General features: G+C 39.6%; 4 protein-coding genes and 1 long non-coding RNA gene across 7 annotated transcripts in view; 4 read left to right on the forward strand and 1 right to left on the reverse strand.

The window, feature by feature from the left end:
• Positions 1–24,497, reverse strand: part of LOC126589019 (protein EARLY FLOWERING 4-like) — a 102,063-nt gene that overhangs the window by 18,985 nt on the left and 58,581 nt on the right. The window contains exon 3 of one of the 2 annotated variants that reach the window (XM_050254201.1): positions 16,023–16,241. The exons of the other annotated variant lie outside the window; for it this stretch is intronic. The gene's annotated coding sequence lies outside the window, so the exon portion shown is untranslated. Of the gene's footprint in view, positions 1–16,022; positions 16,242–24,497 lie in introns of those variants that run through there. 2 annotated transcript variants of the gene reach the window in all.
• LOC126589008 (mitogen-activated protein kinase kinase kinase 3-like) lies at positions 282–5,999 on the forward strand. 2 transcript variants are annotated; one of them, XM_050254184.1, is made up of 12 exons: positions 282–619; positions 908–1,372; positions 2,035–2,352; positions 2,660–2,747; positions 2,915–2,977; positions 3,183–3,343; positions 3,624–3,699; positions 4,317–4,376; positions 4,481–4,588; positions 4,696–4,932; positions 5,184–5,287; positions 5,380–5,999. In XM_050254184.1, the coding sequence occupies exons 2-12, from the start codon at positions 930–932 to the stop codon at positions 5,648–5,650; spliced, it is 1,929 nt and encodes a 642-aa protein (XP_050110141.1). In that variant the 5' UTR covers positions 282–619; positions 908–929; the 3' UTR covers positions 5,651–5,999. The 2 variants fall into 2 exon arrangements, with proteins under 2 accessions (XP_050110141.1, XP_050110142.1); XM_050254185.1 differs by having other exon boundaries at positions 914–1,372.
• LOC126589015 (protein DMP7-like) lies at positions 6,139–7,437 on the forward strand. Its single transcript, XM_050254191.1, has 2 exons — positions 6,139–6,280; positions 6,609–7,437. The coding sequence occupies exon 2, from the start codon at positions 6,688–6,690 to the stop codon at positions 7,336–7,338; it is 651 nt and encodes a 216-aa protein (XP_050110148.1). The 5' UTR covers positions 6,139–6,280; positions 6,609–6,687; the 3' UTR covers positions 7,339–7,437.
• On the forward strand, positions 10,863–13,058 carry LOC126589025 (uncharacterized). The gene is made up of 4 exons (XR_007611686.1): positions 10,863–11,085; positions 11,258–11,394; positions 12,012–12,070; positions 12,874–13,058. It is a non-coding gene; the product is annotated as an uncharacterized LOC126589025 (long non-coding RNA).
• On the forward strand, positions 13,904–15,037 carry LOC126589364 (NAC domain-containing protein 41-like). Its single transcript, XM_050254632.1, has one exon. The coding sequence runs from the start codon at positions 13,904–13,906 to the stop codon at positions 15,035–15,037; it is 1,134 nt and encodes a 377-aa protein (XP_050110589.1).

A 24,497-nucleotide genomic window follows, 5' to 3' on the forward strand; every position in this document is an offset into this window, starting at 1 on the left:
TTTCCCCGACACCCATTGACGCAGTCCACTCCTCCTCCCCCACATGACATCAACATGCATGCATGCAGGCACATGTATGTATGATCATCTCAACATACATACACCTCATCCGTTACATGCGTGTGTACGTAAGCATTTACGTCATATCTCACAACCAGAAACCTGACACGTCACCCGTTCGGCTTTATCCAACCACCGGCTGCCGTCCCCGAAACTCACTCTTTTGTCGTCTCCCTCTCTGCTGAGCTGTTCCTCACACTTGTGCTCTCTCTCTCTCCTCCACAGGTCCCACACTCTCTCTCTCTCTCTCTTTCTCTCTCTCCCCGAAAGAAAAAAAGTCTCCGTTTCTTCTTCTTCTTCCTCCTGCGATATAAAATCGAGCTGCAAACCCCGAATTCAAGCTCTTTTCACTCTCAATTTCCTTCTTTCTGAGTCCTCTTCTCTCTCTTCTCAATCGAATTAAATTGAATAAAAATAAATTATCTTGCTTTTTAAGAGAGCCTCAGCCTCAGACGGCGGAGGATGTTATAGGCCGCCCCAAGTATTCCTAATTGCATCCGTCGTGCTCTGCCGTTCACGACTGGAGCTCCGCCGCCCAGCTCCTCCGTTCGATTACAAGGTATGTAATTTGGATTTGGATTGAGATTGGGATTGCAATCGGGGGTTGAATTTTGAGAATTTGTTCATTTCGGGGTTCGGATGTTGGGAATTTTGTTGAAATTGATGTTGATTTGAAGTTCTCGTAGCTGAAATTGGTGTTGGTTTTTTTGGGAATTTTGAAATTCGTGTTCGAAGCCTGAATCTTTGTGTGTGAATTTTTAAAATTGATCGTTGAGGTCTCATCATTTGGTATTGGAGTGAAGAAAATCAAGCAAATTGATTTGATATTTCAAATTTTTAATGGTAGAAATAGATAAATTGAGGTAAATATGCCTGCTTGGTGGGGAAGAAAATCAAGCAAGAGCAAAGAGGAGCAAGAGAAGGCAGTCCAGCACAAAAACCCCTACTCTAACCGCAACAGCAACAACTTTGTCAACAAATCTTCGATCAGTAACGATAATAAGAAGAAGGAGAAGGACGAAAGGCCGAGGAGCTTCGACGAACAAGTCACGCGGGCATCACCGAGAGCCAGCAGGGAATTTACTAGCGTTGTCGGTGTCTCTTCTTCTGGCTTTTTGGGTTTTGACTCGGATGGCGGTGAGAGAGCAGCTCATCCCCTGCCTCGCCCATCGGTGTCGTCCCTGCAGGGTTTGGCTTTGGGAAATGATCAGGTCAATGGGTTAGGATCTGGGTCCGCCTCTGTTTCAAGCGTCAGCTCCTCTGGCTCCGACGACCCACTGGTTGCTCATTGTGGTGCTGCTTCCAGCTATAGGTTGGTTTTTTTCTCCACAAAACCCCTGCGTTTTCGGATTAGATAATTTTCTGTTCTGTGCACAATTTGGGACTTTTGAATGTTTTTTCATTCAGTTCAAATCAATTCAATTCATGCTTATAAGAACTTTAATTCAAACGTTCAGTTCCAATCCATACATATATGGTTTAACTGTTTCATTTGTGAATTTATTGGATTCGTAGTTACTTATTGGATATTAATTTAGTAATTAGTTAGCTAAATACTCTTGCCTTCTCCATAGAGTTTTTGCTGTCCGAATTTGAGTGATTATCTGCTACTTTTCTGAGTTATTAACTTTTTGAGCTGATATTTCCTTTCCAAACTGGTTTTGGTTTTCTGTCATAGTAGAGTTTGATTTTCTTTTTATGAGGCCACTTGTTTTTAGCATTAACCACATCATGCTGATTAACATAGATATTTTAAGCTATAAATCTTACTAGAATATTTATGGACGTGCTTGTTTATGGTAAGAATTAGGACGTGGTACTATCAGTACTCATACATAATTTGTATTAAGTTGATGGCTTTATTCTTATATTTCCACAAGATGATGATTGGGATCATTGGAATATTTTTTTGATTATATCTGAGATATAAAGAATAATTTTATGCTTCTTATCAATGTCCTATATTATTTACAGATGTATTGGTGATCCAAAGGTCAGCATGATGCCGAAAAGCCCAGGTCCTAGGTCTAGGGGGCCAACTAGCCCAACATCTCCTCTTCACCCACGATTGTGTCCCATGGGTTTGGAGTCTCCAACGGGAAAGCAAGAAGATGGGAAAAGTGTGTATCATCCTCTTCCGCTCCCTCCAGGTTCCCCAACTAGTCCTTTTGCCTTGGCCAGCAGTAGAACTAGTCCAGTCACTGAAAACACAGCTTGTGCGCTATCAAAGTGGAAGAAGGGAAAGCTTTTAGGAAGAGGGACCTTTGGCCATGTTTATGTTGGGTTTAACAGGTAAATGTGAATTTTACTTTTGTGGTGGATTGATTAATAACAAAAAGTGAACGGTCATGTTTGTTAGTTTTGGGAACTAAATTGAATATTTATTCTTTGGGCAAGGGAAACAAAAACTTCAGGCACAAAAAGGATTGTATGTATGCACGCACTTTGCACATTACCCTGGAATTTATAAAGGAAACAAAATGGATTCCAAAGTGAGGGCACCAAATAATTGTTTTGCAATAATTGGAGTGCAGACAAGATGTCCTGTTACCATGTATATGTATTCCTTTTCCTAAACTTTTGCTTGTGACATTGACAGTGAAAGTGGGCAAATGTGTGCAATAAAAGAAGTCAGGCTTGTTACAGATGATCAATCATTAAAAGAATGTCTTAAGCAACTGAACCAGGTAACTTTGTCCAGCTACCTTGAAAATATCAGGCATGATGCTTTGCTCCAATTGAGTTGGTATTTCGAGCTGTCACTGAGCATTTACAGTAAATTTACATTGTTAGAAATCTCTCTATCTGATTGTTGGTGCGGACTGGTTTGCATCTAACTTTTTGTTGTTGACAGGAGATAAATTTGCTTAGTCAGCTCTCACATCCAAACATTGTTCGATATCATGGAAGTGAATTGGTGAGAGTTAAATATACTGCTTTAAATGCTGATAAACATGCTTGTCCATTAGCAATAAAAAATACATGCACATTGCCTGAACACATACATTGGTGTGGGGATAGAAAAAGAGAGCGATGGGTTATTTATTTTCAATTGATTTGGTTAGTTGATGATTTGGATGTTGCATCAAGGGTTACTATCAACTTTGGCTTGTCCTTTTCAGGGTGAAGATGCACTCTCTGTTTATTTGGAATATGTGTCTGGTGGCTCAATTTATAAACTACTACAAGAATATGGCGCCTTTAACGAACCTGTGATTCAAAATTATACCAGACAGATTGTATCTGGTCTTGCCTACTTACACGAAAGAAATACAGTTCATAGGTGTGTGAGTTTTAATACCTGTAATGTCTTCATTATCTTCCTTTCCCTCATTTTCAATCATATGGTGGTCCGGCATATGAATACTTGTCTTCCCTTTTTTCTAGGTCAGCAATATTTCGTACAAAATCTAATTTTTTTTCTTTTCAGCCTACAATAATTTTCTTTATCTTTTACCTTCCTACTTTTACACTGATAATGATTTATTAAATCTTTTTAATTAAAGTTCTGGCGGTTGTGTTCTATCTTTATGATCTTTTTACTAATTTGTTTTTCCTTGCAGGGACATTAAAGGAGCAAACATATTAGTGGGTCCTAATGGTGAAATCAAGTTGGCAGACTTTGGCATGGCTAAACATGTAAATTGCATCTCATTCTCTGCACATTGAATTCTTAGTGAAGTAATGAAGGCATAGAATTGCTAATTTATCTCAAACATGAATGTGTCTAGGAAGAGTAAGAATGAAACTGTTAAGTGTTAACTATACGATATGTCTTGGCATTCAGGAAACCAGGACAAAATAATGTCACAAGGATCTGTTTTCATTGTGACAACCATAAGACGTTTGCTAGAGGGAAAAAATTGTAAGGTTTTATGGAAGGTGGTCTGTTGGCTATTTATCAGGTGCTTTGGTTCAAGAGGATATTTTAAAATTACGAAGGAGATAGAGTGGAGGTTATTCAGGATAAAGTAAGATCGGACTACACTTCGGGCTTTGGTTTCTCCTCAATTTCGGGAGTTATCATTTTCTATAATCTTTGCACATTGAAGTGCAGTTAATAAGTTTTGTCATTGTATTTTTTCCTGTTCTTAGCTGGGTGTTAGGAATTGGCTTATTGTTCTGTATTTCTTATCTGCATATTTAAGAGTGGTATTTGACTAAGGAAATCGAAGAATAGTATGTAATTGTTAGTTTTCCTAGTCGGTTTTCTCAATCAATTTTGAGAAATCTGATGATTTTATGTTCTGATTCAGATCACAAATTGTGCTTCAATGCTGTCATTCAAGGGAAGTCCTTATTGGATGGCCCCAGAGGTACTTATCTCTCTCAACATCTTTTTTTCCCTCTTTTTTCCTTTGTATTGTTTGCATCCAGTTCACTGTAGTGGAATTTTCAGTTCATGAAATGTTAATTTCAGGTTGTAATGAATACAAACGGCTATAGCCTTGCCGTGGATATATGGAGCTTAGGATGTACAATTCTCGAAATGGCAACTTCTAAACCTCCTTGGAGCCAGTATGAAGGGGTGCGATATACTGTTCAGAACCTATTGCTTTAAAAAATTTCTTTGTTATCATCAGCTACAAAGTGTTTGTTGCACCAAAACTTGTTTCCTTACATCGGGTTCAACAGGTGGCTGCAATTTTTAAAATTGGAAACAGCAAAGATATTCCACATATTCCTGATCATCTTTCAAATGATGCAAAGAGTTTTGTGAGGCTATGTTTGCAACGGAACCCATCAGAGCGTCCTACGGCTTTTGACCTTCTAGAGCACCCATTCATTAGAGAGCAAACAACGACAAGATCTTCTAACATGAAAGTAACCAAGGATGCCTTCCCATATGCTTTTCATGGAAGCAGGACGCCGGTAAAGCTTATTAACTTTCTACTGCATATTTTAAGCTTTTAGTTTGTGGGCCAAATTATAGAAAGAAGTGTGGAATCTAGTTTGCGCTTGAGATTATTTGGAGAAGTTACACTGCATTTTGTTAAACGATTTATTGACATATCATCATCCATGTTATGTCTTGAATCGTTAAACTAGTATTTCCAACAAGTCTCAATCAAACCTAAGCGCTTGCCCAACCTGATTTCTATTTAATTTCTTTCTCTGAACAGCCAGTATTAGAGCTACACTCCAACAGAACAAGTTTCACCCTGAGTGATGCAGATCACACTGTGAAGCCCACAATCGCAACTTCAAGAGATGTGCGGAGCCCCAGGTAAATATATTCTGCCCGTCATATCCTCATCGATGTAGTCTGTCGAACGTGTTATAATGTAAAATGACTCTTTATCAATCTTGTATATGCAGAGAGAATATAAGGATGATTACATCTTTGCCTGTATCTCCTTGTTCAAGCCCCTTACGACAATATGGAGCAACACACAAGAGCTCTTTTCTTTCTCCCCCTCACCCAACTTACGCGATGATGGGACAGAGTAGTTACAACTTGAGCGACTACTCATCGTATAACAAGCTAAGTCCAACTACGCCGTACACTCTTGATCCTTGGCAGGAAACAACACTACTTAATGCCCAAACGCTTGGCAGTTCACCAAGAACAAGACCCATTGGAATGTAAATATACCATAGAGAACATAAATTGTCCAGTCTCCCCAGCAGTGCCTGATGAACCGGAGCCACACCACTTTGGAAGGAAATATTTTGGTCATGCGCTCCCCCGCTTAGCAGTTTTGGTTGTCTATGTTGCTTTCCGTTGGGAGAGTGACTTGATTGTTACGTGAAAGGGAATTTGAAAACGAGGGAATTGATGGACAACACCAAACATGCGTTGCATGGGGAAGATAGTGGACTGTGTGATCCTGTAACGACATATTATTCGGATTGTTGTAAATGGAAGCCGGTCCCTTGTGTAACATTTTATGTTTTATACTGATTGTTCATAACGAAATATACAGAAGCCTGAATCACATCGTTTACGTGGGAGGTTGGCAGCGGCCGGTCAGATAACCGGAGTGATGGTATCCACAGATAACGGGCGGGTCCATCGTTCCTTTTTCCGTGTGTTCAAAACTAAAATTTTGGCTCGTGTTTGGCTGGTCGAAGCTGAAAATTAAACTTATGAAAAAGTGACCAAATATGAATTGAGCCAAAACATAGTGACCAAAGATCCATATCACTCCCTTGAAATTGTGTACCATTTGGTCATTGACGTCAGCTCCGTTAATGTAATTTGCAGTTAAGGATGAAGGTAATTCCATTGTACAAAACCAACCCTATTTGAAATACTGCGAACGTTTCATATTGGTCCCCTCCAATCAAATGAAACTCCCAAACAAAAATTAATCTTTACAAGAGTTTCTGGAAGGTCGGATCAGTTATGAAAGCAGTTGATGACTTATTTTTACCATTTACTTGCCAAAACCAAACAGAAAGACGAATTCTAGTTTTGTTAATCTCAACATTCAGTTTCTTTAACCATTTATAATTCGTTTGATCATTACCAAACCAGTGTTCTCATCGTTCTTCATTCGTTCGTTTGATCTTGTGTTCTTGTGTGGTTCGATCCATTTGTGCAGGAGGAAGGCTGACTGACTTACCTCTTTCGAGGAGGAAAGAGTCTAAGGCTTCAAAGAGTTATCGCCTTATCTGTGCGACATGGCTGCGGTCGAGGAAACACAGCAATCACTTTTGGATAATAATGCAGGAGGAGGAGGAGGAGAAGGATCAAGTTCAATAGCCCCAAAGCCAAAACAACCGAAAACCCCGGCACGAAAGGCCATTAGAAAGACCTTCAAAGGCACGGCCCATTTGTCTAATCTTCTCCCCACGGGGACCGTCCTCGTGTTCCAAATGTTCTCCCCCGCTTTCACACGCCAAGGGAAGTGCCCGGCCGTCCTCAACCAAACCATGACTGTGCTCCTCCTAACTTTCTGCAGCCTTACCTGCTTCCTTATGCGCTTCACCGACAGCTTGAGGGACGAAAGAGGCAAGGTCCGATACGGGTTGGCGACATCTAAAGGGTTGTGGATTCTCGACGGTTCCAAAATCACACTTGCGCCGGAGGAGGCAGATAAATATAGGGTAAAGTTCAGAGATTTTTTCCATGCCTTCATGTCCGTACTTGTATTTGCTGCGGTGGCAATGTTTGATCAAAATGTCGTCAATTGCTTCTACCCCAAGCCATCGGAGGAGGCCAGGCAGCTTTTGGTGGCGTTCCCTGTCGGAATGGGTATCGCATGCAGCTTGTTGTTTGTTTTATTCCCCTCCAGACGCCATGGAATTGGCTTCCCTCTCTCTCGAAGCTAGTTTGAGAGAATAAAAGTCTTGGAAAATTTAATACATTTTTCTTAAGTGTGTTATTATCATATACGTCAAATATATGAAAATTCTTGGAAAATCTTTCTATTGATTATTTTCTGATCGAGATGTATGGATACACTGGATCCAACCCTCAACTCTCCTTTCTTGGTTCATTGATATTGAATCAATCAAATCATCAGATTATAGAAGTTCATAATTCTAGCCCATTCCCTTTTTAGGTTGGATGCTTGCTTACAATTTAGAATCCGTTATTATATGTTTGTTCTAGTCTTTGTTGATCCATCCGCACCTTCTAGTACGGTTACGTTGTAATGACTTCACTCCATTCACTAGCTCTGCCTTCGGCATCCTTCTTAAGACCAAAGACTTGGGTGGATAGAGGGGGGATCTCTCCATTCGTTCTGGCCAAGAAAAAAACCGCAGCGCCAATACATCTGTGAGAGAATATTTGAGGTACTGAAACCATTCAAAGAATCCCCCAATAACTTATCTAGCACTGTACAAATGATTCCTATTCAAAGAGTGCATAACCGCAAGAATAAGCTCACGCTATCTTGAATGCATATCAAAAGCAAGGTTTTCAGGTTGTCTTTCTCCTTTTTCCGATGAAAACTTCAATATACACAATAACGGTTAATTTATGATGATGGTAAATTGGTAATGGGATGGAGGGTTCAGGGTTTGATTCCACTGATCATTTACTTCATGTACAAGAAAACAATAACCAAAGAGTCGTTAATGGTGGCGGACAATAACATTGTGTGCATGAGTTCAATGTTTTGAGGAAATTTGGAATACCTTACCTTGTCAATCAAAACTTGTGTTTCCTCTCCCAGCTCAACATTTAATTAGCTCGGATGTTTTGATTATAGTCACAAGATTGAGTTCAAGGGTACTTGGAGTGACATCGCCTACAAAGCAGGTTGTCTTCACATCCTCAACCTGGTTGAGGATGTGAAGAACGGAATCTCTATGGGCCGAAAATGAAATTTTCAATATGATAACAAATGGTGTGTGAGTATCAAGGTGGATGGTATTTAGAAGAATGCAGTTCTTCCTAATGTTGCTAGTACCGAGTCTTAACAAGGATCCCCGAAGGTTTTCCGAACTTCGGGATGAGATTTTGAAAAATTAAAACCGAACCAAAATTTCAGTTTTTCCAAACTTCTGTATTCTAGAAAATTTTTTTATCCGAACTTTTGTATTCTAGATTTTTTTTTAATTTTTCGATTGAGTGAGAGTCTTGTGAGAGAGTCGGAGAGAGAGGGAGAGTGAATCTATGAGTGAGTGGGTGAGTGAGCTTAGAGAGGTCAATCGAGAGAGAGAATGAGTCAGTTCAATTGAGAGAAAGAGTCGATGACTCACTAGTGTGATGTGGGTGTGTGGTATGGTCGGATTCGAAGATGGAAAATATGGAGGAGGAGAGAGATCGAGAGAAATCAGCGGAGGATGAGAGAGCAAAGTGAGGTGAGGTCAAGAGAGGGCTTCATTTGAATTCAACAATTGAGATTAAATCTCAACCAAATTCGACGGCTGTAATAATTTTAAATTATATTTAAAAAATAAATTATAAATATTATACATATTTTATTTTGGTTTAAGGTCTTACCGAAAAAAACTAATATTTCATATCGAATCATGTACTAAAAATTTCGGTATCTGTTCGGGTTTAGGTACCGAATTTTTCTGTACTTTCAGTTTGGTCCTTTTTCAATATTTTGGTACGGCTTTGGTTGGTCCGATAATTTTCTATATTTTTTTCCACTCCTAAATTGTAGTTTGGTCCATTAATTAAAATTTGAGAAATTTTATTTAAACTCATCTAACCTATTTCTACACCTAACTTACTCTTTACACCCATTTGATTTTTAACTAAACTATTAATATCTCTTTAAACCCAAATTTAATACCTAATATACCCCCCCCATAAACCCAATTCAATATGTGGATTTATGATTTTTAGAAGCTAAATTTGATGTGTTTAGACCTAAGTTCTTTGCATGGTTTTCCACAACACAAAAGCTGATAATTCAATTGTTACCTGCAGGAACTTAAAGATGGTTATTAAGAAGTGGATCGAGGAACTTAAGGCCATTTCCAACCGAAGGGTCCAGAGGGCCAGAGGGCCGAAAATAGCTCAAAAATTGTCTCCAACCGAGGGCTAGGCCAGAGGGCTCTGGAATTTGGGAGGGCCCCACGGAATCGGAGAGGGCTGGAGGGCTGGCTGCATGCAGCCAGCCAGCCAGCCCGGGGCTGGCCATTTTTTTAATGCTCTGTTATTTCTGTCGGTTATAGCCGACAAAAATAATATATACTATATTATTAGTGTTGGTTATAACCGACACTAATAACAATGTTAGTGTAATATCAGTTTGAATAGTGTCGGTTAAAACCGACACTAATTTGAATTCTAATTTGAATTCCAACGGCTAGCCAGTCACTAGCTGTTGTATTCAAATTTCTTTTTTGTTTTTTTGAATTTAAACCTTTTTTTTCTATAACTTTATATAACTTTTTTTCTATAACTTATATTTTACAAAATTTGGTTCATATTTTTTTAAAATTCCATTTTTTTCCTATAACTTCTATTTCACAAAATTTGTTTCATATTCCATTTTTTTCCTATAACTTCTATTTCACAAAATTTATTTCATATTTTTTTTAAATTCCATTTTTTCCTATAACTTCTATTTCACAAAATTTGTTTCATTTTTTCCTATAACTTCTATTTCACAAAATTTATTTCATATTTTTTTAAATTCCATTTTTTCCTATAACTTCTATTTCACAAAATTTGTTTCATATTTTTTTTAAATTCTATTTTTTTTTCTATAACTTCCTAAGCCATTATACAACATTAAAGTTGTAGTTTTTAAATAATAAATTATGTTTAGCCCTATGGCCCTTTGGCTCTCGGTTGGAGACGGTTTTTTGTGACATGCTTAAAACGAGCCCTCTGGCCCTCTGGCCCTCGGTTGGAGACGGAGACAAATATGGTCATGTACGGTTCATTAAAATATTAATATCTTGAAGAATCTTGGAGGGCCAGAGGGCTAAAATGAGCCATCTGGCCAGCCATCGGTTGGAGATGGCCTAAAGATCAACTATTGTGACAGCCCGTCCCTGATTTTAAGAATTTTTAAAGTTTTAATAAAGGATTTTACAAAAATGCCCTTTGAGGTACGTGCATTATTCAAGGTTAATCATCATGTCGTGCCATCTAAGATTTGTTTTCTTGATATATCCTCGTAGTACTCATCGTTACGGACGCGTGGGTGCAGACGGTTCGTTATTGAAGTTATAACGAAAAAGATTTTAAAGTTTGAAGTTTGGGCATTTTATAAATTTTATTATTAAAAATTGGATGGCCCAGATTTACTGAAGAATAAATGGATGGCTTGGATGTAAGGAAAAACAAAAATAAATAAATATAAATGAATTAAGGTTTCTGGTGTGGGTGTGTGCGTTAGAAAAAGAAGAAAAAGAAAACAGAAAGAAAGAGAGATTGGGCAAAACTGCCCAATCGGAGAAGAAGGAGGAGAGGCGAATCAGAAGAAGAGAGAGAGAGAAGCTGACCAACCAGAGGAAGGAAAGGAGGGAAAGGAGGGAGAGTGGTGAACGGGGGAACAGGGGGAACGGGTCGTTCTTGACCCGTGCGGCCCGCGCAACCCGTGCCCTCAAATCGGCGGGTTCTCGCCGTTTTCGTCCAATATTCCGACGAATTGAATCAAGGTACCACTCCCAATCAACATCTAGGCCTTCCCTCTTCACGTTTCACCCCAAGAATCAATGAATTTCATGATGATTTCGCGAAGAACACCCCTACGGGTGCTGCGACTTTTTTGTTTAAATTCTTCAAATTTTGAAATGTTTTCTTTCAATTACTAACACCATTTTCCTTTAGGACCTAGAGCAAAGCCCAAGAGGTAGTAGAGGCGTTGGAACAAGTTTGAAGGTCGAATTCGAAACACCCAATTCTAGGGTTCTTCACGGTTTTGGTGAAATTGAAGCACTTCCAAGCCAAATTGGCCTTGGCCACAGGTATGAAAGTTGTTCTACTCATTGAGATCTTCAAATCTGAAAATTTTGGTAATTTTTGGAAATAGTTGAATTTTCCGGCGAGCCGGGGCGGCCAACCGCCACTCGCGGTGGCCCGTGAGCGGCACGTGGCCAATGGCCCGCCAATGTCATTCTTAGCATGTGTTTAAGGTTCTAGGTTCAATTTTGATAATTGATGGACATAAATTAAATAATTGAACCTAAGTTGGTTACGATTCGTGGTTAGGTGAAAATGTGAATTGACGATCCGACCGTTGGATCGTCACCAAACTTTGATACGTTGTAATACGTAATATTTGAGGATTATAGGAACTTATGTATTGGGAATCCGATTTACGGATCTTCCGGAATTGAAGTTGTAAGTTCATAAAATAGAATGTTAACCGTCACTTAGTTTTGGAAATTGACGGAGGTCCGACCGTTGGATGGTAATGAAATTTTAGGATGTTGTCCTAGAGGTATATTGTGGACCTCTGGAAGTTACGGATTTGAAATCTGAGTTGCAGATCCTTCGGATCGAACTACGTAGTGACGTGTCTTATATAAGTTATGTATTCGATCGGCAGGATTCCTGAGATTGGATTTGATTATTGTTCTAGGCACTGATCGTCATGACGCCTTGATGTACGGTGCTAGGGAGTTATTGGGCGAACTCCAGGTGAGTGGGCAATTTTGTTTTCGTATTACCTATATATTACTGTTTTTCCCAGAAAATGTGTTTATATGAAAATATGATTTAAATTGCCATGCATACAATTGTTGAGATATTTGAATTTGATAATTGATGCATATATATGTGAATTGACGCGGTGGACGCATAGGTGAGTCTTTACATTATTCATACGATTTATTTATGTGAATTGCATCGAAAACTCATAACCTGCACCCTAGGTGTTAGTGCTTATATTATTCACCACACCGCACACTCGCCTTGGATCCAAGTAGGTGGATGTCGTACATACCATGTGAGGGTTCCGACATGCCAGTCGTACAGACCATTAGAGGGGTTCCGACTGGTGGGTGACCTTAGATATGCACGCTGATGATTGATGTGAGAAGCACTAGAGCGTATTTATACACCTGTCATCGTACAGACTACCTTATGTAGTTCCGAGTGACGTGCAGAGTTAGACCGTACAGGTCACCGAGGTGACTCCGGTTAGTTTGGATGATGAGCTTTAGAATCAACCGTACATGACCATTATAGGGTCTCCGGTTGACTTATTATTCACCTGATTGATATGGATGCATTCTGATTATGTTTTTGACACTTGGCATGGCATATTTTTCTGAAAAGCGTTGAAGGATTGTGATTTGAGCTTTTGATGATATATATATATATATACTATTTTTCTGGGAAAGTATACATGTTTTAGCGAGGGGTTAGAAATGTTTTAAATGAAATGTTTTCAAAAAACTTTGTTTTACTGACCCACTCAATTTTGTTTTGCGCCCCTCCAGGTCCTAGATAGCAGAGCTTTGGTGGCCACGAGGAATCCAACGGTGTTCTGACAGAATTCACAAAAGTAGGACTCACCCTCGGGTGGGTCATCTTAGTAATTGTAATTTTTTTAAAGCTTCCGAACTGTGTAAATGGTTACGTCACTCTCACGTGACGGCCAACACGCCCTCCTTCGGGACGGGGTGTGTCAACTATGGTCCAGAGAGAAAAAAGCAAATGATCAACCTGCTTTTAACTGGGCATTAGACAACAAACTCGTTAACAAAGTGGATCTCTACCTGCTGCCACAGGCAGCATTCCAACTGGAGGATTATACTTTAAGAACAAAGAGTGATCGTAAGGTTTAATTATAGCATTCCAACTGGAGGATTATACTTTAAGAACAAAGAGTGATCGTAAGGTTTAATTATAGTGTTTGAGTTTATTGATAAATTTGAGTTTTATTATTAATTTCCAATATTGAATTTAAGTTGGATGTAAAAAAAGATTAAATGAGTTTAAATAAAATTTCTTTTTTAATTGCCGACACAACAAATTTGGCTATTGCACTAAAATATAACTTCCAACATTGAAATTTCCTTTTACCCTTTTGTATATTCCGTTGGGATAATTAAAACACACTCATCCACCGTGGGATGGGATTAGATCCAACGGGTCAGGATTGCCCAGAACACTTATAAGTACTCAAGCGTAGGCTCTTCCCGAGTTCAAAGTTGAAACACACAAATAGTGATTTTATCCAACTCGGTTTCCGACTTCCAGTGGCGGCACAGCGGCGGTGCTCCGCGAACAAACCGGGACAAAATGTATATACTTTTCCTATCCACTGTAGGATATTTCAGAATCTTTTGCACACCCAACGGCTACTTACGTGAAACTCGCCCAGCCGTAGATGAGATTTAATCAAACGGCAGAGACTTGGGGAGAAAAAGTATATAATCACCTACCCCGGTAAGGAAAGATCTCATACGATTTCGCACCAACATAGTGTCCGAAACAACTGAGAGAAACCCTAACGAGGTCTTGACAATGGAGAAGGAGGGTTATGGTGGTATTGTGCCGCTGGGTTTTTATGAAAATCAGCTGCTGGGTTCTAACGGAATGCCGCTGGGTTTTCGGTTTCATCCGACCGATCAGGAATTGATCAGTTTCTTCCTTTACAACAGAGTCCTCCACAGAGACTACTGCGAGAATTTAATATACGAGTTCGACCTCTTCGGCAAGACTCCACCGTGGGTGGTTTGGGAGAATTTCGGCGGACCGGGACTTGAAGATCAAGATTTGTACTTCTTCTGCCAACTCACGGCTAGAAGCCAGGCGCGCATCAAACGTGAAATTGACGCCGGAGGTACGTGGAGCGAATCCAATTCAAAGCCGGTTAAGGATTTGGAGAATGAAAAAGCTATTGGGAAAAAGAGGAATTTGCGGTATGAGAAAGAAGGGTGTGAGCATGACGGTGACTGGCTCTTGGAAGAGTACAGCATTCTTCCTAGTGTGTTTGGTTGCGCTGATGACTCCGATCACGAAATTGGGAAGGTAGTTCTCTGCCGACTTAAAAAGAATTCTAGGAGCGGAAACAAGAAGAATTGTTCGAATTCAACCCAACAAGTGAACAAGCAGCCGGCAAAAAAGAGAGCAAGGAAAGAAGTCATGGAGAAGCCGGCGAAAAAGAGAGCAAGAAAAGAAGTCAAAGAGAAGCCAGCAAAAACAAAGGCAAGAAACAAAGTGGGTTCGCAAAATACTACTAGCGTGATCACCCATACCATTGAGGAACTACAAAACTGCCCTGGTACTAGCAGTGCTCCTGTCCTGCCCTTCGATGAAAGCAATTACAAGATGATTAGTGACGCTATTGATCATGATCAGCAGTGCATAAGCAACATTGACGGTAGTACGATGCCTGCAAGTTTTTCTGATCATGATTATGTCTCGAGAAGCTTGGTCGGCGAAGGTGGTGAGTCGCTTTTGAAGGATGAAGACTTTCTTATTGAGAGCGGTGAAGAAATGTTTTTTGACCTCGACGATTTGTTCGCACCATTAGACTGTGGATCTGCATGGTCACAAGAGAAGCTGCCTCAGATTGACGAAACTCAAGTGCCTTTGCCGTTGGATGGGATGACGTGTTGGAACGATTGTTTGTGGATGGGCAATTGTGTTCAGTGATCAGTAGAGGAGACGTTCTGTCAAACTTCGACGGCGAGAGATTGTAATTTCTTTTTAAGTCTATCTAAAGGTGTTTATATATAAGATGTAATTGTGACTACGGCTGCGGCTGTCTAATTTCGATGGCTAGAGATTGTAATTTCTTTCGTAGTTTATATAATATAAGATGTTTCTTTGATTTCTTGTTATTGAGTTAATTCCTGAGTAAATTCTTTATAATGATGAACGTGTAATTGATTGGTTAAGCACACGAACTCATTGGCATTACAGTACTGAACGAATCCATGGCGGTAAATATTCTGTCGGAGCCAATAAAAGATCGGTCACACGTTTGTTCGGAAAAGTTTAATCACATAAATATAGAACCAATTCAGATCCAAAGGACAAATAAGCGATCATGAAGAGCATAATGAAATCATAATATCCCCTACAGCATTCAAAGACATCCCAGTAACAGGACAACCACGTCGCTTGAGACAATCCATGTCGTTGCACCATGGTACATCTATTCATGCAGCACTCAGACATCCAGGCACATTTGTCGTTGCACCACTGAGTGTTAATCTAACAATGTATAACGATCCCGTCATCATCATGACCTGCATTGTTTTTTTTGTTTTGTTTTTTTTTTTTTTGGTCAAACGATAGTTTTGAGTCTATCTGATCCAAAGCAATCCCAATTGAAGACGCGTGAAACACATCTTACACGTGTATTTCCATGCAGCTTGTTGTTTGTTTGATTCCCCTCCAGACGCCATGGAATTGGCTTCCCTCTCTCTCGAAGCTAGCTTGAGAGAATAAAAGTCTTGGAAAATTTATTACATTTTTCTTAAGTGTGTTATTATCATATACGTCAAATATATGAAAATTCTTGGAAATTCTTTCTATTGATTATTTTCTGATCGAAATATATGGATACACTGGATCCAACCCTCAACTCTCCTTTCTTGGTTAATTGATATTGAATCAATCAAATCATCAGATTATAGAAGTTCATAATTCTAGCCCATTCCCTTTTTAGGTTGGATGCTTGCTTACAATTTAGAATCCGTTATTATATGTTTATTCTAGTCTTTGTTGATCCATCCGCACCTTCTAATACGGTTACGTTGTAATGACTTCACTCCATTCACTAGCCCTGCCTTCGGCATCCTTCTTAAGACCAAAGAGCTGGGTGGATAGAGGGGGGAGCTCTCCATTCGTTCTGGCCAAGAAAAAAAACCGCAGCGCCAATACATCTGTGAGAGATTATTTGAGGTACCGAAACCATTAAAAGAAGGGAACTTTAACGAAAAGCACCCGGTACTGTTCACTTTAACGAAAAACCACATTTTTACACTAAAAAGTCAATCCTGGTACTATTCACTTTACCCTTTATTTTGTCCTTATCATTAAAACTCAAAGTTTTCAAGCCCTTTTCATTAGTTTTCCTTTAAAAGAATCCCCAATAACTTATCTAGCCCTGTACAAATGATTCCTATTCAAAGAGTACATAACCGCAAGAACAATAAACTCACGCTATCTTGAATGCATATCAAAAGCAAGGTTTTCAGGTTGTCTTTCTCCTTTTTCCGATGAAAACTTCAATATACATAACAACGGTTAATTTATGATGATGGTAAATTGGTAATGTGATGGAGGGTTCAGGGTTTGATCCCACTGATCATTTACTTCATGTACAAGAAAACAATAACAAAAGAGTCGTTAATGGTGGCGGACAATAACATTGTGTGCATGAGTTCAATGTTTTGGGGAAATTTGGAATACCTTACCTTGTCAATCAAAACTTGTGTTTCCTCTCCTAGCTCAACATTTAATGTTGTGCTAGGATAGCACCGAACCTTCTGGAACCAACTCTTGATAACCCACAGGAAATATATCAAATGAAATTCAAGAACAAAATATTAAAGACACCAAGATTTTAACGAGGTTCCTCAACAGTCAGTGTAACTGGAGTACGTCCTCGGAGCAGTAGGAGCTCACCCAATAATCCACTATCAACCAAATGGGAGTTTACAAAGTGTTGGCAATCTCACAACCCAAATAACCCAATACACCCAATAGCTCTCACACACCACAGAAACAAATAGAGAAAGAAATATAGTGATTAATTTCTTCTCTATACAAAGCTCAAAGCTATTACAACAATAACACTTTGATGGAGTGAGAACTAACCAATGAAAGGAGCAACAACTCCTTCTCTGAAACGGAGCTACAGCAGTACCTTCTTTCTCTCCCTTTTCTTCTCTGCTGCTCTCTGTTTTTCAGCTCACTTAAAACAAAAGGGCAGCAGCTGCCCTTATTCATAACCTAGCCTTCTCGTGGCTTTTCACATGAGCCAAAGAAAAAACAAAAGGACTTTAGACAAGGTTCCATGTTTTCCTCCCCAAAACATGGAAGGGACATAATCAAGTTGTCTTTTTTTTTTCTTTTTGATTTGTTTAATCAAAAGTTGGCCACTTGGCCACTAATTCAACAATCTCCACCTTGGCCAAGTTCTGAAAACGCCATGATAAGCCAACCAACACAATCAACACAAAAGTTACTCCCAAACACTAGCAAGTGAACAACTCATGCCGAGTCTAATGCTCCAAAAACTCCTACTGCTCAACGCCTTCTTTATATAGGCAAAATGTGAGCCAAGTTCAAGCAATGAACAAACTTGGCTACACCAACAACCTTAGTCAACATATCAGCAGGGTTGTCTTTAGTTGGAATCTTCTGGAGAATGATTTCCCCTTCACCAACAATTTCACGAACAAAATGATAACGCACATCTATGTGCTTGGTCCTCGCATGATGAACCTGATACTTAGCCAAATAAATGGCACTCTGACTATCACAATGTACCTCCACCTGATTCTGATCAACCCCCAAATCTCTAATCAGCCCATGTATCCAAATGGCCTCCTTTATAGCTTCAACAAATGCCATATATTCAGCCTCTGTAGTAGACAAGGCAACAGACGACTGCAAAATGGACCTCCAACAAACTGGCCCTTTAGCCATAGTAAACACATAGCCTGTAGTAGACTTCCTTCCATCCAGATCACCTGCATAATCTGAATCAACATAACCAACTGCAACATGTCCAATACCAGAGTCATCCCTCTCAAAGCATAAACCAACATCTCGAGTACCATGGAGATATCTCAATATCCACTTAGCTGCTTGCCAATGCTCTTTACCTGTATTATGCATATATCGACTCACCATGCCAACTGCATGAGCAATATCCGGTCTAGAGCATACCATTGCATACATCAAACTACCAACCAAATTTGCATATGGTATATTTTTCATTTGCAGCTTCTCTTTATCAGTTTTAGGACACTGTAGAGAACTTAATTTAAAATGAGGAGCCAAAGGGGTACTAACCGGTTTGGTTGAATCATGAACTCCAAACTTCCAAATCAACTTCTCAAGGTATTGTCTTTGATTCAAACTGACCAAACCCTTCTCTTTATCTCTAGTGATCTCCATGCCAAGGATCTTCTTTGCTTCACCAAGATCCTTCATCTCAAACTCATTCTTCATTTGTTTCTTCAATTTCTCAATCTCTTCAACATTCTTTGAGGCAATCAACATATCATCAACATATATCAATAAATAAATGAAAGACCCATCTTGCAACTTCTTGAAGTACACACAATGATCATATTGACTTCTAGAATAATTTTGGCCTCTCATAAATTTATCAAACCTCAAATACCATTGCCTTGGAGATTGCTTCAAGCCATAAAGCGATTTCTTCAATTTGCAAAACAAATTTTCCTTCCCTTTCACTATATACCCATCCGGTTGACACATATAGATCTCTTCATTCAAATCACCATGTAGGAACGCCGTCTTCACATCGAGTTGAACAAGCTCAAGATCATATTGTGCAACAAGAGCTAACATAATACGAATTGAGGAGTGCTTCACAACCGAAGAAAATATTTCATTGTAGTCAATGCCCTTCTTTTGTGCATACCCTTTAGCAACTAATCTTGCTTTGAATCTCACATTGCTTTTCTCATCAACATCTTCCTTCTTGGCATACACCCATTTGCAACCGATAGCTTTCTTTCCCTTAGGCAATTTAGCTAACTCCCAAGTCTTGTTCTTCAAGAGAGAATTCATCTCATCACCCATGGCATTGCACCACCTCTCATTTTCTTCACTCTCAATAGCTTCCTCAAAATTGGATGGAATCTCACCAGTGATAATAGGAAGAGCAAAAGAAACATAGTCACTATACTGAGCTGGCTTGGTAATTTGTCTCTTTCCTCTGTTCTTGGCAATAGACTCTTGAGATGAAACTTCTTTTTCAACTTGAATAGAATCTTCAAGTTCAACTTCTTCAACATCCTCATGGTCTCCAACTTCTTCACTTGTAGTGGCTTCGACATCAGCGGAAATAGGATTTGAAGTACCAGAGGCAACTTTCTCAAGCTCCACCTGTTGGACATCTTTCACATTCTTCTCAGAGACTTTGTACATAATTTTTTCATCAAATGTCACATCTCTGCTTATTACAAGTTTTTTCATCTCTGGGCACCACAACCTGTAACATTTGACACCACTACTAAAACCAAGAAAGATAGCCTTTTTGGCTCTAGGATCAAGTTTATTTTCAGTCACATGAAAATAAGCAGGTGAACCAAAAATACATATATAGTCATAATCAGAAGAAGGTTTTCCAGTCCATACCTCCATTGGTGTCTTACCCTGAACAGCAGCTGAGGGTAATCGGTTGATGATGTGACATGCATAATTAACTGCCTCTGCCCAAAATGACTTGCTTAAACCCGACTGAGACAACATACATCTAACCTTCTCAAGTAAGGTTTGATTCAATCTTTCTGCAACTCCATTTTGTTGTGGAGTTCCCCGAACACTCAAATGTCTCACAATTCCTTCCTCTTTGCAAACTTTAAAGAAAGGATCGGATGTGTATTCACCACCATTATCTGATCTCAAAATTTTAATCTTTCTCCCAGTCTGGTTTTCAACCATTTTCTTCCAACCCAAGAAAATGCTCAACACCTCACTCTTGTGCTTCATAGTGTAGACCCAAGACCTTCTTGAATAATCATCAACAAAGGTCACGAACCAATGTCTACCACTCAAAGAGGGAGTCTTTGTAGGACCCCAAACATCCGAATGCACATAATCAAGAATGCCCTTCGTCTGATGTACAGCGGTACCAAACTTCACTCTAGTTTGCTTCCCCAAGACACAATGCTCGCAGAAATCAAGCTTACAAGTCGTGACACCTTTTAGAATACCTTGTTTCACAAGCCCTTGTAGAGATTTCTCACCGGCATGGCCTAATCTCATATGCCACAGTCTAGTAGTATCAGAATCGGATGTGCCCATATTTTCTGAGACTACAGATGCTTCACCTGTCACAGTGCTTCCTTGCAATAGATACAAATGGCCACATCGAGGAGCTTTCATCACAACAAGTGCACCATAAGTAACTTTCAATGTCTGTCCATCTGAATGAAACATGAAGCCCTTGGATTCTAAAGTACCCAAAGAAATAAGATTTTTCTTCAAATTCGGTACATACCGAACACCTGTCAACTCTTTAACCATGCCATCATGCAATTTCAAACGAACTGTACCAATCCCTTTTGTTGTGCAAGGATTGTCATCTCCCATGAACACAACGCCACCATCAAACTCTTTCAAGCTTGAAAACCAATCCTTATGAGGAGTCATATGATGAGTACAACCCGTATCCAACACCCACTTAGTAGCACAATCAAATGATGAGGAAGTGGTTAAAGAAAAATCAGAAAAATCTGTTTCAACCTCAGCAACATTAGCTTCAGAACTTTCTTTGCCTTTGGTCTTCAACCTAGGACAATCTTTCTTCCAATGGCCCTTATTATGACAAAAGGCACATTCATCCATTTCCAAAGTTTTTCTACCTTTAGAGTTTCCTCTAGGTCGAGACTGTGATTTTTTCCTGCTAGAAGATGATATTCTCTCCGATGATCTACCTCTAACAAATAAAGCTTCAGAGGTACTATCATGATTTTTATCTCTATGCCTCATTTCATAATTCATCAAGGCATTTGACACATCTTCAAATTTCACAGTTTCTTTACCATGCATAATAGTGGTAACAAAATGCTCATAAGAGTCCGGCAATGAATTCAACAATATTAAGGCCTTATCTTCATCCTTAATATTCTCATCTAAATTTAATAAGTCGGCAATCAACTTATTAAAAGCATCAAGGTGTCTAATCATTTGTGTACCTTCATTGTATTGGAAGCGGTAGAGTTTTTTCTTCAAGTGTAGCCGGTTCTCTGCACTCTTTGTCATATACTTGTCTTCCAATTTTTGCCACAACACACTTGCTAATGTCTCCCACATCACAAAATACTTCTAAGTTTTTGCAAGGCACAACCGAATTGAAGAGCAAGCCCACAAATTTAATTTCTCCCATTCCGGCTTCGACATAGCTTCCGGCTTCTCTCCCAAAGCGGCAAGTAGATCTTGTTGAGCCAACACATCTTTGACCTCACATTGCCACATCCCGAAGTTGTTTGTGCCATCAAACTTTTCCACTTCGAACTTTGCATTTTGCACCGTAGTTCTTGCAAACCCGGAGCTGCTTCCAAAAGGATTTTCATCTTGCCCGTCTGACATCTTTGGCAACTAGACAGTACCCAAGAGCAACCAGTGGTCTGATACCAATTGTTGTGCTAGGATAACACCAAACCTTCTGGAACCAACTCTTGATAACCCACAGGAAATATATCAAATGAAATTCAAGAACAAAATATTAAAGACACCAAGATTTTAATGAGGTTCCTCAACAGTCAATGTAACTGGAGTACGTCCTCGGAGCAGTAGGAGCTCACCCAATAATCCACTATCAACCAAATGGGAGTTTACAAAGTGTTGGCAATCTCACAACCCAAATAACCCAATACACCCAATAGCTCTCACACACCACAGAAACAAATAGAGAAAGAAATATAGTGATTAATTTCTTCTCTATATAAAGCTCAAAGCTATTACAACAATAACACTTTGATGGAGTGAGAACTAACCAATGAAAGGAGCAACAACTCCTTCTCTGAAACGGAGCTACAACAGTACCTTCTGTAACACCCACCCCCTATTTATAAAGATATATGTATGTAATTATCCCAAAACATTTTAAATATATCAATTTTGTCCCATTTTATCTACCCAATCTGAAAATGGATTCCTTTCTTTCCCACAAGCTGCCACGTGGCAGCACCCCCTTCACTCTTCTCTCTTCTCTCTCTGTCCCCCCTGTTAGGATATAGCTATGCCATGTGTCATAATTGTATTGGAGTTGTGAATGGTAGTCATAAGGTGTGTTGTATTTATAAGAGTTGAGTGTTGTAAAAAACATAAGGAAAAAAAGAAATAACAAGATTATTTTTCCCTCTCTACTTTCTCTCTCTATTTCTCTGTGTTCGATATCTTCTTCTCTAAGTTTCTTCCATACAGTTGGTTTGTTAACATGGTATCATCGCCGGCAATGGCTGACGCTGTCGCTTGGTGATCTTGGTGCTTCCGCGTCTCGTCGTTTTTGTTCCGGTGGTGTTCGCTTGTTCGTCGGAAGTCGATTGGTCGTTGTTTTGTGGTCTCTGGTGAATCTTGGTTTCTGCAACCCTAGGTTTTTGGAGTTTTCTTGCCTGGGTTGATCGAAGTCGGTTGCTCTTTGTGCAGTAGTTGTCGTTGTTGATCGTCGTCTTGGCTGGAGGTATTGGTCGAATTCTTTATCGTCTTGTTCCGATTCGTGTGGTGATTTTGTTGAATTTCTTGTTGCTCTTCTGAATTGTATTGGAGTTGGAGATTTCTGTTAATTGTTCGTTCTTGATTACTTCTGATTGACACACGGATTGTTGTGTGGTGATTAAATCAGTACTTGATTACTTCTCTATTGGTGTCGAGATTGTTGTGTCTTGATTAAACATGGTGACCACAGCCCAATTAGCTCTTACACAGTCTCCTATTTCTTCCCTAATACCAAGTGTTGGCAATACAGTAACAGTCAAGTTAGATGATTCTAACTATATCACATGGAATTTTCAACTCGATTTACTGTTAGAAGGTAATGGTATTATGGGATTTCTTGATGGCTCTATCCCCTGTCCTGAGAAATATATGACTACTGAAGATGGCCCTGTGATTAATCGTGCTATTATCATTGATGCCTATAAAGTTTGGAAGATTCATGATAAAGCCTTGATGACTTTTATCACCGCTACTTTGTCTCCTGCTGCCTTATCGAGTGTCATTGGGTGTGAAAGCTCCAAGGAAATGTGGCTTAACTTGAAAGAGAGGTTCTCGAGAATGACTAGAACAAGTATTGTCCAGATGAAAATTGATCTCCAGAATATTAAGAAAGGGGCTGAATCGATTGATCTTTATCTTCAACGCATCAAAGATTGTAGAGACCAGTTAGCTGCAGTGGGTGTTGCTATTCCTGATGAAGATATTGTCATAGTTGCTCTCAGAGGCTTACCGACTGAATACAACACTATTAAGGCTGTTATTCGAGGAAGAGAAAATCTTGTGTCCCTGCAGAAGCTTAGGTCTCAGTTGAAGGCAGAAGAATCAACACTTGAAGAAAGTCTCAAACAACCTCTAATGGCTGCAATGTATGCTAATAGATCTGGTTCCATACATGAGTTTGGAGGGTCGTCTGGTACCAAATCTAGTGCGGGTAACTATGATACTGGCTCATCATTTTGTCAGGTTCCTCAAATGCCCCAACTAGCTCCAATGCCTAACATGGCTCCGGTACATCAACTACCTCAACTTCCACAGTTTCAGTCACTCTTTCTTCAAGCTCCACATGGTCCTTATGCATTTGTGTCCCAAGCAGGATCTGGCACTTATAATAATTTCAGGGGGTAAAATTTCAAGTACAAAGGAAAAAGGAAGAAATTTCACTTAGGTTATCAGGGGTCTGTTCAAACCAATGCTCAGTCTCAATCACAATCTAGTTTTCCAACTCCACAATCTTATAATCCTATGTTGGTCTGTCAAATTTGTGATAAAAATGGACACTCTGCACTCCATTGTTTTCAGCGTGGGTGCCAAATCTGCAATAGGGTTAGTCACACTGCAGCTACATGTTTCGACAGGGGTACTTCTACTATGCCCATGTCTCAGCCTATGTATCCGTCTCACCAGTTTCAGGCTCCTGCTCTTGTTCCACAATATCAGTCTCAACAATTTCAAGCTCATGTTCCGGTTCAACAAATGAATCCATCGTATGTGCAGCATCAGAACATATCACAACAATAAGCTCCATCTCCTGTTGCTTTCATTGCACGAACCAATTTCTCCCCTTCTGCCCCTCCGCAAGAGTATTGGCTGCTTGATTCTGGTGCTACCAATCATATGACATCTGATCTATCCTGTCTACAAGCTCCTACCCCATATCTGTCCACTGAAACTGTGCTGGGGC

Source organism: Malus sylvestris, chromosome 11 (genome assembly GCF_916048215.2).
Source record: "Malus sylvestris chromosome 11, drMalSylv7.2, whole genome shotgun sequence".
NCBI lineage: Eukaryota > Viridiplantae > Streptophyta > Magnoliopsida > Rosales > Rosaceae > Malus > Malus sylvestris.

Excerpts from the sequence above, each read along its gene's own strand:
- LOC126589008 (XM_050254184.1), top strand. The coding sequence starts at position 930 with ATGCCTGCTTGGTGGGGAAGAAAATCAAGCAAGAGCAAAGAGGAGCAA. Across the intron at positions 2,748-2,914 it reads GTCTTAAGCAACTGAACCAG|GAGATAAATTTGCTTAGTCA; the intron begins GTAACTTTGTCC and ends TGTTGTTGACAG. Across the intron at positions 3,344-3,623 it reads GAAAGAAATACAGTTCATAG|GGACATTAAAGGAGCAAACA; the intron begins GTGTGTGAGTTT and ends TTTTCCTTGCAG.
- LOC126589015 (XM_050254191.1), top strand. The coding sequence starts at position 6,688 with ATGGCTGCGGTCGAGGAAACACAGCAATCACTTTTGGATAATAATGCA.
- LOC126589364 (XM_050254632.1), top strand. The coding sequence starts at position 13,904 with ATGGAGAAGGAGGGTTATGGTGGTATTGTGCCGCTGGGTTTTTATGAA.